This window comes from Calidris pugnax, unplaced genomic scaffold, assembly GCF_001431845.1.
Source record: "Calidris pugnax isolate Ruff unplaced genomic scaffold, ASM143184v1 scaffold18, whole genome shotgun sequence".
In the NCBI taxonomy this organism is placed as follows: Eukaryota; Metazoa; Chordata; class Aves; order Charadriiformes; family Scolopacidae; genus Calidris; species Calidris pugnax.
This window is the reverse complement of record NW_015090812.1, coordinates 5,103,853-5,118,946: the sequence shown is the minus strand read 5'-3', so window position 1 is coordinate 5,118,946 and position 15,094 is coordinate 5,103,853. Positions and strand designations below refer to the sequence as shown.

Genomic DNA, 15,094 nt, shown 5'->3' with positions numbered 1-15,094 from the left:
TAAATTCACCCTTTAGAAAAGAAGCCTTGTGCAAGAGAGGACTGCTTCAGAAATGGCAACTTTTTGAAAGATACAATCTCTTCCTTCCTTCTTACTGCCTGCTTTCATTCTCAAAGACAGCCAGAGATCCAAACAATGTGAAGCCTAGTTGGGAAAACAACAGAACTTTAAAAAGATTTCAAAGACCTGCTGACCTGTGTGTAAGTTAGGGTCCCATCTGCAGTGTATTTCAGGCTGCAGAAGAAAAATGTTTTCTTGTACTCACCACTGATTGGTGGAGACTTGAATCTTCTTTGGCCTCAGTGAAATTTTGCTGACAAGCACTGATAGAATTTGAATTTGGGAAAAGAAGGAAAAATTTCATACTGGGTTCATTAATTATTTCTTAATGTCAGTTGCTCAAAATTCCACATCTGTGTAATACTCTAGAGATATAAGGAAAGAGATGAAGGACAAGTAAGTCATTTAAATATATCTGATCAGCTTCTCACAGGGATGTTGTTTCCATTTGTGTGTGTATGTGTGTAACTGAATTTTTGAAGTGCTGAACCTCCAGTATCTCCCACTAAGATTTGCCTGTCACTGGATCTTGGGAAATTCTGAGTCTTTCCAGTGTGTGGTTGATATTTCATTGCTGCCTGTGACAATCTCCCCCTGTTCTGTCTGCAAGTGTCCTTCCTAGTGGCCATCTCTGTATTGAACATTAGTAAAAGGGGAAAAAATTGTATTACAAAGAAAATGTCGGCTGTGAATGATGACTGTGTACATATCAAACAGTATCCATATACTTGGTACCTAGTTTAAAAGGAATTAATTGAATTGAATAAGTATGGGTAATACAACAAACAGCATGTTTTGGGTTTGTGAGCTTAACTTTAGCTCCACCAGAGTGCCCAGCAGGTTTTTTCCCTGTATTTTATTGTTACATACGGCTGTATTAGTCCCTGTTCACACTGGAAAGGGGTAGGGAGGGGTAGAATTTGCACAGAAATTTTAAAATATATTTAAAAGTAATGTATTTCATCTCCCATTTGGTCCTTGTTTAGTAATAATGTATATCCAGTTTCATGGCTTGATTTTAAGGCTTCTGAATTAGGTAGATCTCCAAGCACTCCCTGATGGGTTTGTTCAGATTAGATGCAAAAAGCTATTCAAGTTGCTGCAAGACATTTGGGATAATAGTCTAATGTACCTTCCTGTCAGGAAGCTCTTTCTTGATAATATATTTTTTCTCGCTGTAATACATGTCCCGATTCTAAATGATCCATAACCTTCAAACACTGTGGAGTTGTGTCTTTTTTTTTTCTTTCTTTTAACATCTTCATATCATCTCTCTTTCCATTTGGAAGGTCAGTTCTATCCTTCATATCACTTAGCTGCTCTTTCTGCTCACTAGGATGCTCGTGGCTTAAATTCAAGAGTGGGAACATGATGTTCAAGGTAGTCCGTCAAGGGTATTGTATTCTTGATATTTGAATTGCTGTCTAACCTGAAGCAATAATAGCTTTTATTTGGACTGAAATACTTCACTAAACACACATTGTGTGCAGCAAAAAGAATTCAGATTTTTAAACTCCTACCTGAAAATCCAGCTCTTACAGCCTGCAGCACGGTTCCTTGGAAAGCAAATCAGTCCTGTCTCCACTGTTTTCTGTATTAAAGAATTGAAAGATTGGAAGCGGTCCAGCGCATTGATCTGAGATGATTTTGCTTTAGCTTTTGTCTTTCCTTTCCTCGTCCTGCCACAAGAGAATCTGAGAAATGAAGCATGAACGTTGCTGTGCAACTTACTCTCCTATTACATGAAAGCTGTCGGCTGGGAAAGGTGGATTTCTCCTTCTTCCCCATCTTGCCCCAGTTTCTAGCTTGATTCCTGACTGCCTACTATCGCAGCTGAAAAAAGAGGGAGAGACACGCAGGTTGTCTGAATGTTATAAAAGCAGGGAATTTTTATTAATGTGGGATGCAGCTATTACTAAGGTTATACTGAGGTCCACAAAGGCCTTGGTTTGCTCAGGTTGCTGAGCAGTATCAGAGTTGGACAATTTAAGTATTTGTATTGTGTCAAAATTAAGTATAATGGCTTTAGATCTGTATTTCACCACTACTTGGGGAAATAATCTATATTTGTAGCCTTCTAGAAGATGTTACCATTGTCCACCAAGTAGATAAGAGGAAGCTGATTGCCCTTGTGGTATAAAAAGGCACTTTAGTCTATCAGATTACTCTTCTTAAATAATGATTAATAAATTGCAGCCTTTTCCCCAAAAAGTTTCGAGAGCTTTTTTAACTTGATATTAAAAAATGCCTAGAGAGGGATGTTGGTGTAAAACCTTGGTCTGTGCTGGTTTCCTCAGTGATGCTTATAACTGCTGTGATGGCATCGTTGGCCCTAAGTGGACATTTTTCAGGGCCTTTTGGGGTTCTGGTAATGCTGAAACAGTGAATTCCTCTATTCTGTGCTCAATGGTGCTTTTATATTGCAGAGGAGGATGAGCAGCTCTGTAAAACTTTCAGCCCTGCCTCTTCATACATTTCCTTGGGAGCTGTGTTACCTGTCCTCCTCCCTTTCCATAATACAAATGTAACTGGTGCTTTGTGATCCTGACCGCGTCTGCGCTGCACGAGGTTCTGGGCTGCATCTCGTCCTCTCCCCACTTGGCAAAGCTGCAAAAATTCCTCTGTGAACCACAACTAGGTTTAGTTTTTCCAGTATGATTTTTCTGCCTTCCTTTCTATTCCGTCTACCTGCTTTTTGCTCCTGTGTATTGGACTAACACTTTGAGCAGCTGGAACGTGTCACCAGAGCCCAGAGGATGGTGCATGGTTGTGCTTTTGCGGTTTCATGCCAGCTCCTTCTTGCATCCGCAGCATCCTGTATTTATAAGTGTCTATTTTCTAATCATACCATGAGTATGCCATTTTTAATGGGCCTGTCTGCACTCAATTTTTATGGTCATATATAAACATCTCTAGGTTTTCCTTTTCTTGAGGTTGAAGTAGCAGATTTCCAAATGTACGTTAAACTTGAGATTAGCAAAGAAAATAATATCTTGAAACAGTATCTGTGTGATGTGTCCAGTTGTTTTCTTTCTTCCTTCCTCTGGAAGAAACAGCATGAAACAAACATAAAATGCTTGTTGCTTTTGGCATCAATATGAACCTATTATCTCACCCGTATATGTGATACCTGGCAACTATTTGGGAAAGATGAGTGTGAGAAAAAGGCATATTGAAAGGGCAGAAATGGTCAGAAAAGGTCTCACTCTAAGGAGGGGAGGGATACTGAGAAGTTCAACACTCTTTTCCTTCTGTTTTATCAAGGAATTCCAAGTAGCAATAGACTTGAGTTTGACCTATTACATTGAGAATTATATTATTGGCTAAGGAAAACAGTTATATTTTTGTTGTTCTATTTTTTTTTTTTAAGCTCAAGCCAAAATATACTTTCTACCTTAAACTAGCAGTTTCTGACCTAGTTCAGGGTGATCTGCAAAGGCTTTTAGATGCAAATATTCTTTAAAAGACATTTCCACAGAGTGTACTATATAAAGTATTATTTAGTGTTACTACTATTATTAGTATTTAAATATTGACATTCTTTAGTGAAAACCCAGAAACTTGCAGATTGTCCCACATTCAAAAATGTTTAATTACTAATTTACACATGGTGTATGAATTCCCAGAGAGAATTAATAGCGCTTGGTCTTGTATTTCCTTTGTCACACAAGTTTCCACCTGAAGGTATGTTTATGGCCTGAATATAAAGCTTGCTAAAAAAGCTTTTCAGCTTAGGTAACAGTGAAACAGCAGCTTAGTTGGTTTCTGAGGATCACAGATTAATCTTATGAATACATTGTACACAGGAGACCAAGCTTTTTTTTTTTTTTTTTTTTTTGGGAAAAAATTAAATTTTTTCTTGAAGGTATGTTTATGGCCTGAATATAAAGCTTGCTAAAAAAGCTTTTCAGCTTAGGTAACAGTGAAACAGCAGCTTAGTTGGTTTCTGAGGATCACAGATTAATCTTATGAATACATTGTACACAGGAGACCAAGCTTTTTTTTTTTTTTTTTTTTCTTTTTGGGACAAGATTAGACTTTCTCTCTTGTGTCTGCACTGGAGTCTCCAGTAGGTGCGGGGAGAGCAGACTGGTCAAACACCTGCAGAACAAAATGAGGGTTGATTTATACATGTGGGTGGAGAATGGCATCAAGAGGAAGATTAGTAGAAGGGAGAATAATGAATGTGGCAGCTCCAAAATTATGATACAGAGGAAATGAGGCACTGAAACTACATTCAACCTACTGATGGATGTGGAAGCTGCATGTGGTAGCATGTGGAGATATTTGTAAGCAGTGAAACTATAGTATTTTGGTAGACTTGTATGAAACCCTGCTTCATCTTGCATGTTTTTCTATGGCTTGAAAGGCCTTCATTGACTTTAAAAAGACATTTATTTAGCTGCAGAACAGTGCATTGATGTGTGACTTTTCCACCTTATTGAGCACTACTGATAAAATCTCTCTCCCTTGAGACTGGTGGCATAAATCCTATCAATCTCAATATAGTCAGAATTTCACCTCTATCATCTGGTTATTTGTGTGTAAAGATACTACACTGCTTCTGCTCTTGGCTGAGAAAATACAGGAATTTTGCATAAAAATCAGTGGAGGTTTTGTCAGAATGAAGGCTGCATAATTGACTCTATTGACTCTGTGGGTGTAATAGACTTTTTTTACTGACTTCTGCCTGTAAGTAGGTCACAGTGAATGAAAATAAAATATGCATTTAACTTTGTTGCAGTATCATGTATTTTATAAGTAATCTAGTAATTTTTTTAACTAATTCTTGAGGTTTTTCTTTCATCCTGATGCCCATGTAGATGCACACAGGAAAAAAAAAAAAAAGCACCGGTATGCTAATTCTGAGATGATATGTTTTGTATATTCTGTCTTCCAAGTACTGCTGTGCGTGACCTAGAAATGCTGGTGGTAAATGCTCTATCGTGGAGCAGAGTCGTTAAACTTGTTTCTATCTAATCTTTAGATGCTATCGAGCTTAGGCTAGAAAAAGTAATCTGTTTTATGCTGTACTTTAACATTTGGTATACGTTATATAAACACATATAATCTCTTCACAACAAAGTAAATATTTGAGAAACTCTAAATTACAAAATTTATTCTCTATTTGGGAAATTAATAGAGGCTGAGAGCATTTAATGTAGTTGCATTTCATTTGCCGCCTTATCCTCATAGCATAGAACTTTCTGAAATCCCTGCCATATCTGACTTGGCACTTTGGGAAATTCAGAGATAAGGGACTGTTTTAGGAGTTGTAAAACATCGTTTTTCTGAATTGCAGAAATTCTTCAGTAGAAGCAATGATTCTCCTCTTTAGTTTTTTTTTCATTCTGTAATTTTCTCTTTGGTAAAATAATTACTTTTCTGTCTTTATATCTCCTGTAGGAAAGAGTTCAAAAATCTTCTTCATAAAAAATGGATATTAAAATATTTTATGAATAGGCTCAACCAGATTGCAAAAAATGCACATCTTTTAAAATACTGTTATATTAAATCTCACTGTAATGTTACATACTTTCCAAGTCTGCTTCTCTGAACTAGTCATAAATAGGGCTGTGATTGTCTTAAGTACCCTGTGGTTGTCTCAGACGTGTCTGAGATACCACCATAAATTATACACGTAGCTTTCAAAGGATGCACTATAGGCACAGAGGAGTGAAAGGTTAAGCGTATGGGAACAAATTGTAATCAAGCTCATAAATACCAGTTCGACTAGAAAAATGTAATAGTAGTTTAACTGACATCACCAGGGCAAATTTGCAGTGTTTCAGCCATTAATGATCCCAACCTCTTGCATACAGCAGCGAATATATAGCTCTATGTGGATTTAGCTGGTTCCATGTGCAAATGTTTGCTGGTAAATTGCAGTAAAAACTGAGTTAATGATTCCGGCACTTAAAATAGAGAAAAGCACAGGGACTGTTACTGTTCTCTCAACTGCAGCCAGTATTCAGATTTTTGTGGATAGTTGATGCCTTAGTAAAATTTGAATTTCAGCTGGGAAGGTAATTATCGCATTAACTCATCAGGCTAAGAACCACAGTGAATATTCATGTAGTGTAGTGGGCTCCTCTAGTTAATTTCTTTTTCTAACTAGTGTAAAAACGTTTGAATCATTTACAAACAGCTGCAGTAACATCTTTATGTTTTTTAAATGCCGGGTATTTCTCAGGTAGATGTCTCGGTGTTTCTTATTTGTCTTTTGTAACGATGTTATTCCAGAGTCAGCCCAGGAAAATGTAACGTTTCTCTCTCTTGCCCCTTACCCTTCTCTTTCTAGAAGTTCTACGTCAGGAGGGACCAAATACCATTCCTCTGTTTTTATATAAGCACAGACACTAGTGAAATTCCTTGGACTAGATAATAATTGCCTTATCACAGATATGTTTGAAGAAAGAAATTCTGGAGTAGCTCTCCTATAGGAATTAGAGGGGTGGGAGTAACTTCAAAATGGAGCCTGATCAAATCCTGGAAAAGGTTGGAGTGATTTCAGGGTGCTTGAGGCAGGAACAAGGACTAACAAGCAAGGCATTCTTGTCCCCTGTCTGCTGAAGAAAAGATGCTGATGCAGAGTGGCTATTATGTCATGTGCATCACAAACTGTTTAGCTGAAAAGATATTAGAGCTTTTTCTTTAGCCAAAGTTGCCCTCTTTAAATGAAAACCAGCTTGGATATCAAGCTTTCCCTACAGATGGGTGGATAATGATCTCTGACCATTGTGTGTAGATTTTTCCCATAAATTGTTTCTGAGTGTGCTGGCTAATCTCTTTTTTGAATGTTCCCATTGATTTTTTTTTTTCATCAGTGATCTTTTGGCAGCTGTTCAGTTCTAAATCGCTTTTACCATTAGAGGGCTTTTACTTGCACCTAATCTCACAGCAGCCATTTTGATTAGATTTAATATAACTTTTCTGGTAGCTTGCTTTACTGAAAACGGCATTCCTGCTGGTTTCTCCACGGTTTTCTTAAAAGAGTGTAGGGATGAGAGCCTGGAGGATCTGCTGTTGATGGTAGATGATTTGAAAGGTAAACCAGTGTCACAAACAGAGAGTCCTTCAAAGGTTACAGCGCTGTGTGTTTCCCTGTGGGAAGGAGTCTTCTGGTGGCAGAGTTCCTGGATTTATCGTGGATGAGACTTTGTCTCAGTAGCCAGGTTGATGAGATTCAGGTGTTCTACCTAAGAATTGATCACACTGTGCCATAAGTTTGCAATGTCTAGTATATGGGTAAAAATACAGCTTTTTTTCCTTCTGCTGAAGCCTGGTAGAAAGAGCTATAAAAAGGGCTATTGGAGAAATAGAAGCTTTAAAAGTTTAGTTTATTTATGAGCAAGGGAAAGTCGGTTCAGTTTTTGAGCCGTACTGATTGGTTGGTTTCTAGGTCTTCCCTGTTGCTGGAAGCCTTCTCTGTTCTGTTTGTGCTTCACATGCAAGTCTTAATGTGATAACCTTTATTAATGGGCTACTGTATATTGAGATTAGTATTGAACTAATACAGTGACCTCTTTTTGCTGGCAGGATGGAAGGTCAGAGGAGGTCTGTTGCGGCACAAGGATTATTTCACTGCCCTGCGGCTTAATTGTTCCCTTTTTAGTTTAAATAATCGTGGGCAAAAAAACTTGAACACATGATTTTTGTATCCTGTGAATTCTTTACTCGCTCCTCAGTGACTTGTAACCCAGTTCCCCCGTAAGATGTTCTTTGGGACTGGGAGATGGTTAATTAAAAAACACAAAAAAAATGGAAAACAAACCCAAAAAACCTTACACACATTGAAATGTGTTAACCACTGCCACTTTGAACACACATTTGAGAGGTTTAACTATTGATACATTTGAAGTCCTGATAGATTAATGACAAAGGTAACTTTATATGTTTACTGTTCAGTGGTGACTGGTGTAAGAAGCATAAACTTGATTAATATGTGTCAGGACTAGGCAAAGGGGCCTGTTCTTGGTAAGTAGAACCAAAGAAACTAATAGGCATTAAAATTAATGTCAGAGGAAAATACACCTAATTCTATTGACTAATTCAGTAATTGAAATTAGTGTTAAAGTATAAGCTATGCTGTGAAAAAAGAACAGGGTGCTTGTTTGTGCATGTGAAAAGAAAAATTATAATTTTGCACACTGCAAAATATATTTGGCTTAATGCAGTTATCTGGGCAGAGTTCATAGGGTTTCTGTCCCTTCAGCCTGTCTGGTTTCACTGCGTTATAAACTTCTACCTGGCACCTACTTCAGATTTTCAATTAAAATATAGAGAACTAGTAGGAAGAGCCCCTGTAAGTTAGTTCTTTCTAATGAGCTTTTGAGAGTATTAAAATGCTGGATTTTGCCATTTGTAATACTTGGTAGCAGTTCCTGTAGGAAAGTTATTTACCTGCTGGTCCAAGTAACATTTAATTACCATAACTTCTTCCTACAGGCTTCCTTTGGGCCTCTGAGAGCGCTTGGGGGAGTCACTTTCCCTTAAGTGTCATTTTTATTTGTGCAGGTTAACGGTATCATTGCCAGGATACCTGTGGCAGTTGATCACACTTTTACTATTTTAAAAGACAATGAATAGGTATTGACTTGTAGTATCTGGGAAAATACCTACTTTTAAAAAAAACTAGTTAGATTTCAAACAGGGCTTTTACTTTTACCTTGTTTTTAAAGGAAGTTTTGCCTCATTACTTTGTGAGGCCACCCCATCAGTTTGACTTGGAGCAAGGATATTTGTACGTTGTTCTCACAAACAAATAAATTGCCAATTCTTTTCTGATGGTTTTGTTAATTTGACATAATTAGTTTATATATACTGAGGTAAACAATGCAGTATGTTTATCTTGATATTGATAGGGTTTACTTTGGGAGGCCTAGAAAAATGTATAGCTTCCTCCTCCTAAAGACAGAGGGGCATAGGAGAGAGATTCTCGTGTGGATTTCTGATTCTCCATCCCTCGTCCCTTCCTCTGGCCAATGAAATACCCTTTATAGGAATGGATGTGTGAAAAAGTAATAAATAATTTCCTAAAGGAGGGTTTATTTAACATATTTGGACGACCTGTCATGGTTTTGAGTACGGATGTGTTTGAGCTGCAGAATTCCAAAGAATAAGAGCAATAAGGTTGAGAATGGGAACATTGAAAACAAAGCATTTTGAGGCTGGAGAGTACATTTCAGTATAATACTTTACAGATATTTCCTCTGAGCTCCATAACAAAAAGTCAGATAGGAATCTCAGTTCTATGATTCATAATAGGAGCTACCTCACTTAAGCTTTCCTTGCTTTTAGCAGGCTTCCTGTTTTTTTAAATACCTTCCACTTGAATGAGGAACTAGTAACAATTGTCAATACCTATTCTAAATCCATTTATGGGACGGTTTGTTTACAGTCTATTTAATGCTGGCGGATTTTTCTCTTCTTTCTTCACCTGGAGTCCACTCACTCTGCTCACGTGTTTTTTAGGCACACTTAGAGCACAGCAAGGAACTCTTTCAAACTAGCAAAGTAAAGGTGGCATGGCTCTAATTACAGTCTTATTCAACATATTCATCAACAACCTGGATGAGGGGACAGAGTGTACTCTCGGCAAGTTTGCTGGTGACACAAAACTAGGAGTGGCTGACACAGGAGAAGGCTGTGCCACCAAAGCAAGGCCTGGACAGACTGGAGAGTTGGGTGGAGAGGGAACCTGATGAAATTCAACAAGGGCATGTGTAGGGTCCTGCACCTAAGGAGGAATAAGCCCATGCACCAGTTTGGGTTAGGGGTTGACGTGCTGGAAAGCAGCTCTGGGAGTCCTGGTGGACAAATTGACCATGAGCCAGCAATGTGCTCTTGTGGCCAAGAAGGCCAGTGGTCTCCTGAGGTGCATTAAAAAGAGCATGGCCAGCAGGTCAAGGGAGGTTATCCTCTCCCTCTACTCTGCCCTGATGAGGCCCCATCTGGAGTACTGTGTCCAGTTCTGGGCCCCCCAGTTCCAGGAAACTACTGGAGAGAGTCCAGCAGAAGGCTACGAAGATGATTAAGGGACTGGAGCATCTCTCTTAAGAGGAAAGGCTGAAAGACCTGGGTCTGCTTAGCCTGGAGGAGACTGAGAGGGGATCTCACCAATGCTTATGAATATCTAAAGGGTGGGTGTCAAGAGGATGAGGCTTTTCAGTGGTGCTCAGACTCTTTTCAGTGGTGCTCAGTGACAGGACAAGGGGCAATGGACACAAACTGGAAAACAGGAAATTCCATCTTAAAGTGAGGAAAGAGAGGTAGTGGAGTCTCCTTCTCTGGATATATTCAAAACCTGCCTGGATGTGTTCCTGTCCAGCCTGCTGCAAGTGATCCTGCTTTGGCAGTGGGGTTGGACTAGATGATCTCCAGAGGTTCCTTCCAACACCTATACAATTCTGTGATATGTCTGTACTGGGGGTAGGAGGGAAGAAAAGCAGTATCAAGGATAAAAAGCAAAAAAAAAGCACCAATGACAGCCCTTAGTCTGTTTTGATCTGTTCTTCTTCCTTGTCCAGCTCCTCTCCTCTTCCTTGTCCCCCCATCCACTGCATCTTTTAATCATCACTTAATATGTTGTTTTCTTAACTATAACCATCTGCAGCTGACAGGCATAATCATCATCTTTTGTCATCACTTCCTGACTTGGATTCTTAATTAAAACTGTATGGTGGTCTGTTGCAGAAATATGAAAATACTATTGTGTGTGTTGGTGTTAATGTATGATTCAGGTTCTATTCAGTTTTAGAGTAGGATTGTCTTGAGTTTAAGAAATGTTTATTATGTATTTCAGATTATTCTTTTTCCTTCATTATTCACACTGGTGCCTTATTAGAGTTGGTGTTTGTCCTGTCTTATGAATCCATACCTGAAACGTTAACTTATTGAAAGTTAATTTGTCTTCACGGGAGTAGAATTACTGGGTAATTTATTACAGGTTGAACAACTTCTCGTAACTAAGAAAATTTAAAAAGGACTTAATGAATTAAGTGAGGGATGTCTGTGCAAACTCTCTTTTCATGTATGCCCCTAAAGACAGACAAGGGACAGATAATCAAAAATAGCAATAATGCAGAACTTTCTTATATCTATCATATCCTTATATTTAATTTTTTTGATTTGACATATGTGGTACAGAGTCATTAGTAGAAGAAAATCTATCAAAGCAGAAAACCTTTTTGCATGCATGATTATTTAAAACATCTATCCAGTACCATAGAGTAGATTAACACAATAATGTTTCAGAGCTGTAACCAAAGAAAAATAAACAGGATATTAGGACAACTGTGGAATTATGTCCTTGGTCACTTAACAAAGACAGTACTGTTTAACTTCCATATTTAGTGACGACACCAGATTTGTTTGCTTATGGCTTTTAGTATGCTGCATATAAATTAACATTTTTTTTAATACTTTTTCAGCTCGAGATGCTGATGAGAGAGAGAAGTGGATTCATGCTTTAGAGGACACCATTCTCCGCCATACCCTTCAGCTTCAGGCAAGTTTCACTTTCACTTTTAACTTGTTTTACTTTCTTTTTCTCGAATCAATGAAATACAACGGCATGACTGCTAATTTCAAACAAATTCTGTGTAACATCTGGTCATTCTATAGCCTATACAGTTGATATAGTAACACATCAGTTCAGGTACCTGATATTAAGTTTGAGTCTTTCAGTTACTATTTTCTTGTTTTACCATTATGAAAAGTCAGTATAAGACTTCCCTTTGTTAATTCCTATTTTTAATTAGTAGTTCTAGACTTACTGTTGTACATTTCTTTCTTTCTTTTTTTTTTTTTGAAAAAACTGGGAGTTACTCCTTTTTGGGTCAAGCCTGTTGTGTAGCAGCGTTGAACCTCTTTCTGTGTGAAAAAAATGGTAAATAACTAGTATTTTAACCCACTGTGTAAGTGGGATATCAGCAGTTTTCTGATTCTAAAAAGAGATGGTCAGACTGAGGATGGTTCTTAGCACTAAGGTCTTATCTAAGATCAGCTTCTGGCGATGTTCCAGACTTGGACATGTCTATAAAACTTGCTAAATTTTTATTTTTGTCCTGGAGAGAAACCCAAACTTGTCATGAAAAGGATTTTCTCATACTTGGTTTGTACCACAAAGTTGTCTGATGGCAGTGTAGAAATCTTAAAACTGGTATTCGTTATTTGTGTTGAATGAAGGTTTTGTATGCTTTTGCAGTATGGCAAGAGAATTAGGTCTCTTAGTGACTGACACTGTGTGAAGAAATACACATTAAAATACCAAATATCACAGAAAGAGAAGCAGCTTATAAAGACTGACTTAGAGGACATTTGTCCAATCTAAAGAGTTTGAACAAGTCTGAATTTATTCCATCCAACTTCAGGCACTTGTGCTATTCCAATCAATTTACTTTAATTTCCTGCTAAACACTGTTTTTCAACTTGTTTTTACTTACTAAAGATCACTATATATTTTCTAGTGGATAGCAGATCCCTGGATAAAAAATCAAGTTTGACAATCAGCTTTAGTATCCCTAGTAACAGGTTGTGGATATTTTGGAAGTAATCTCTCCATCTGGACACAGTAGCAGACCACAGCCTGAAGGACTCTGCTCTGCACTGGGTCTGAGGAGATGGAAACTATCTAGAGAACATGTGGATGTAGAAGGGCTGGGCTGCCTCCAAAGGGATGCCTCCTTCCCCATCTTCTCCTCAGAGAGAGAAAGTGAGGTTAATGTGAGCAGTCTTATTTAGGGTGTGAAATTAATTAAAAGTAACCTGTGCAGTTTTCTCCACACGGAAGACTTTTCATGGCTTGGAGAGAGAGATTACAGAAATTAAAGACCAGAATATATTTTAGTTGTATCAAAACGTATACTTCCACAGTCTCTAGAAATTGTGATCTTAGTTTTACGGGCAGACATAGATTTCATGATTGGAGCTTCCTTTACATAACCTGTTTACATTCCAGAAGTTTTTAAAACAAGTAAGGCAAGATTTAAAAAAAACCCAAATCTAAATTAGTAGTTTATCTGGTGATATGAGGGAATAATTAAAAATCTAGAACTGATTGTTAAGAAACAGATCCTCATCCCTCTTCAATATGTCCAGCATTGAGCATAATACCTCCTGGGCAGCTGTTGTGTGCTCACCGTTAATTTTCAAGCATCTTCTTCAATGTGCTGGAAATAGAAGTTTTTTGTTTCTGAGGCCCATATTTTCAGACCAGCTGGAATACTGTTTACTTACACCCTGATTCAGGAACTGTCAAGGCTTATCATCTTCATTGACATCAGCTGCTGAGCAAATATTAATTTAAGAATTTAACAAGATGTTATGGTTTGAGAAACCCACAACAATTTATTGTCATTTAGACAATTATTCTGTCACCCAGTGACCCCTTCCCACCCGGGAAGGGGAATCAAGCAAAGAACAAGGAAACACAAGGGTTGAAATATAAACAGATTGAATAGAGTAAGACCAGATAATTAACATTAATAATACTAAAGAACCAATATTGATCCCAATACCAATATAAATGTGCAAGGATTATCCTCAGCCCATCCTGTCACAGGAATCCGTGCCCTCCCAGCAGTGACAGTGAATGTGGGACTCTGCGAGCGCGGTGGCTTTGGGGGAAGGGGAGGGCTCAGGGGTCCAGCACTGGGGTGAGAAGTTCTCGGGATCACAACCATCACAGGAGAGAGAGAACATCTCATCAAACTTTTCTAATTTGTATTGAATGTGATGTTTGTGGTATGAAATCATCCAGTTGGCCTGCCTGGGTCAAGTGTCTGGGTCTCGCTCCTCATTCCTGCACCTGGTGAGCTCAAAAACACCAAGACCTTGAAACCCGCATACCATAGCTGGCCATAAAGTAAATATTTTCACAAATTCAGGCACTAGAGTCTTCTAAAAGCACAGTGTCTCCAAGCATTAGAAGATAAAGTAGTCCTGCGTCGCTGGAACCAGGACAGGAGATTACAGCTCCTCTCAAAATGTCTGTCTCTCGGGAGTTAGAGCGGTCCCAGTCACGGGTCACCCTCAGGGCGCTGGTGCCGCACCGGAGGGGTGCCGCACCGGAGGGATGCCTCAGCCTCCGGGAAGCCCAGGAGGCCGCCTGTCGGGCCGGGCTTTGGGTCTCTCCCCGGGCAGCACTCCCTCAGGTCCAACACCGGCCGGGGCCGTCCCCCCTCTCCCTGACCGCCATTCTGCGGAGGGAGGAGCGCGCGCCGCCCGCCCGCCAATGGCCGGCCGCCTTACTCGTGATGCGAGGGGCGGGGCCGCGGCTCCCCTCCCGCCCCAGTACCTGCTGCTGGCACCGGGAGCCTGGTCTGGCTTCCCCCCCCCCGCCCGGGGGTGGGGGGGGGGGGGGGTGCCCCTCCCCCGTCCCCCCCGCGGGGCGCCCACCCCCCCCCGCCGCTCCGCTCCGCGCCGCACGGAGGAATGGCCGGTGTGAGTACCGGGGAGGGAAGGAGGGGGCCGGTGGGGGGCAGGTGTTGTATTGAATGTGATGTTTGTGGTATGAAATCATCCAGTTGGCCTGCCTGGGTCAAGTGTCTGGGTCTCGCTCCTCATTCCTGCACCTGGTGAGCTCAAAAACACCAAGACCTTGAAACCCGCATACCATAGCTGGCCATAAAGTAAATATTTTCACAAATTCAGGCACTAGAGTCTTCTAAAAGCACAGTGTCTCCAAGCATTAGAAGATAAAGTAGTCCTGCGTCGCTGGAACCAGGACAGGAGATTACAGCTCCTCTCAAAATGTCTGTCTCTCGGGAGTTAGAGCGGTCCCAGTCACGGGTCACCCTCAGGGCGCTGGTGCCGCACCGGAGGGATGCCTCAGCCTCCGGGAAGCCCAGGAGGCCGCCTGTCGGGCCGGGCTTTGGGTCTCTCCCCGGGCAGCACTCCCTCAGGTCCAACACCGGCCGGGGCCGTCCCCCCTCTCCCTGACCGCCATTCTGCGGAGGGAGGAGCGCGCGCCGCCCGCCCGCCAATGGCCGGCCGCCTTACTCGTGATGCGAGGGGCGGGGCCGCGGCTCCC

The 15,094-nt window shown here is 40.3% G+C and overlaps 1 protein-coding gene across 4 annotated transcripts in view; it reads left to right on the top strand.

Moving 5' to 3' along the window:
* Positions 1-15,094, top strand: part of OSBPL9 (oxysterol binding protein like 9) — a 56,756-nt gene that overhangs the window by 6,064 nt on the left and 35,598 nt on the right. For 3 of the 4 annotated variants that reach the window (XM_014939212.1, XM_014939211.1, XM_014939213.1), the window contains one exon: positions 11,493-11,569. In XM_014939212.1, coding sequence (XP_014794698.1) covers positions 11,493-11,569 — 77 coding nt within the window. Of the gene's footprint in view, positions 1-11,492; positions 11,570-14,458; positions 14,506-15,094 lie in introns of those variants that run through there. The other variant, XM_014939215.1, reaches the window with a different exon arrangement.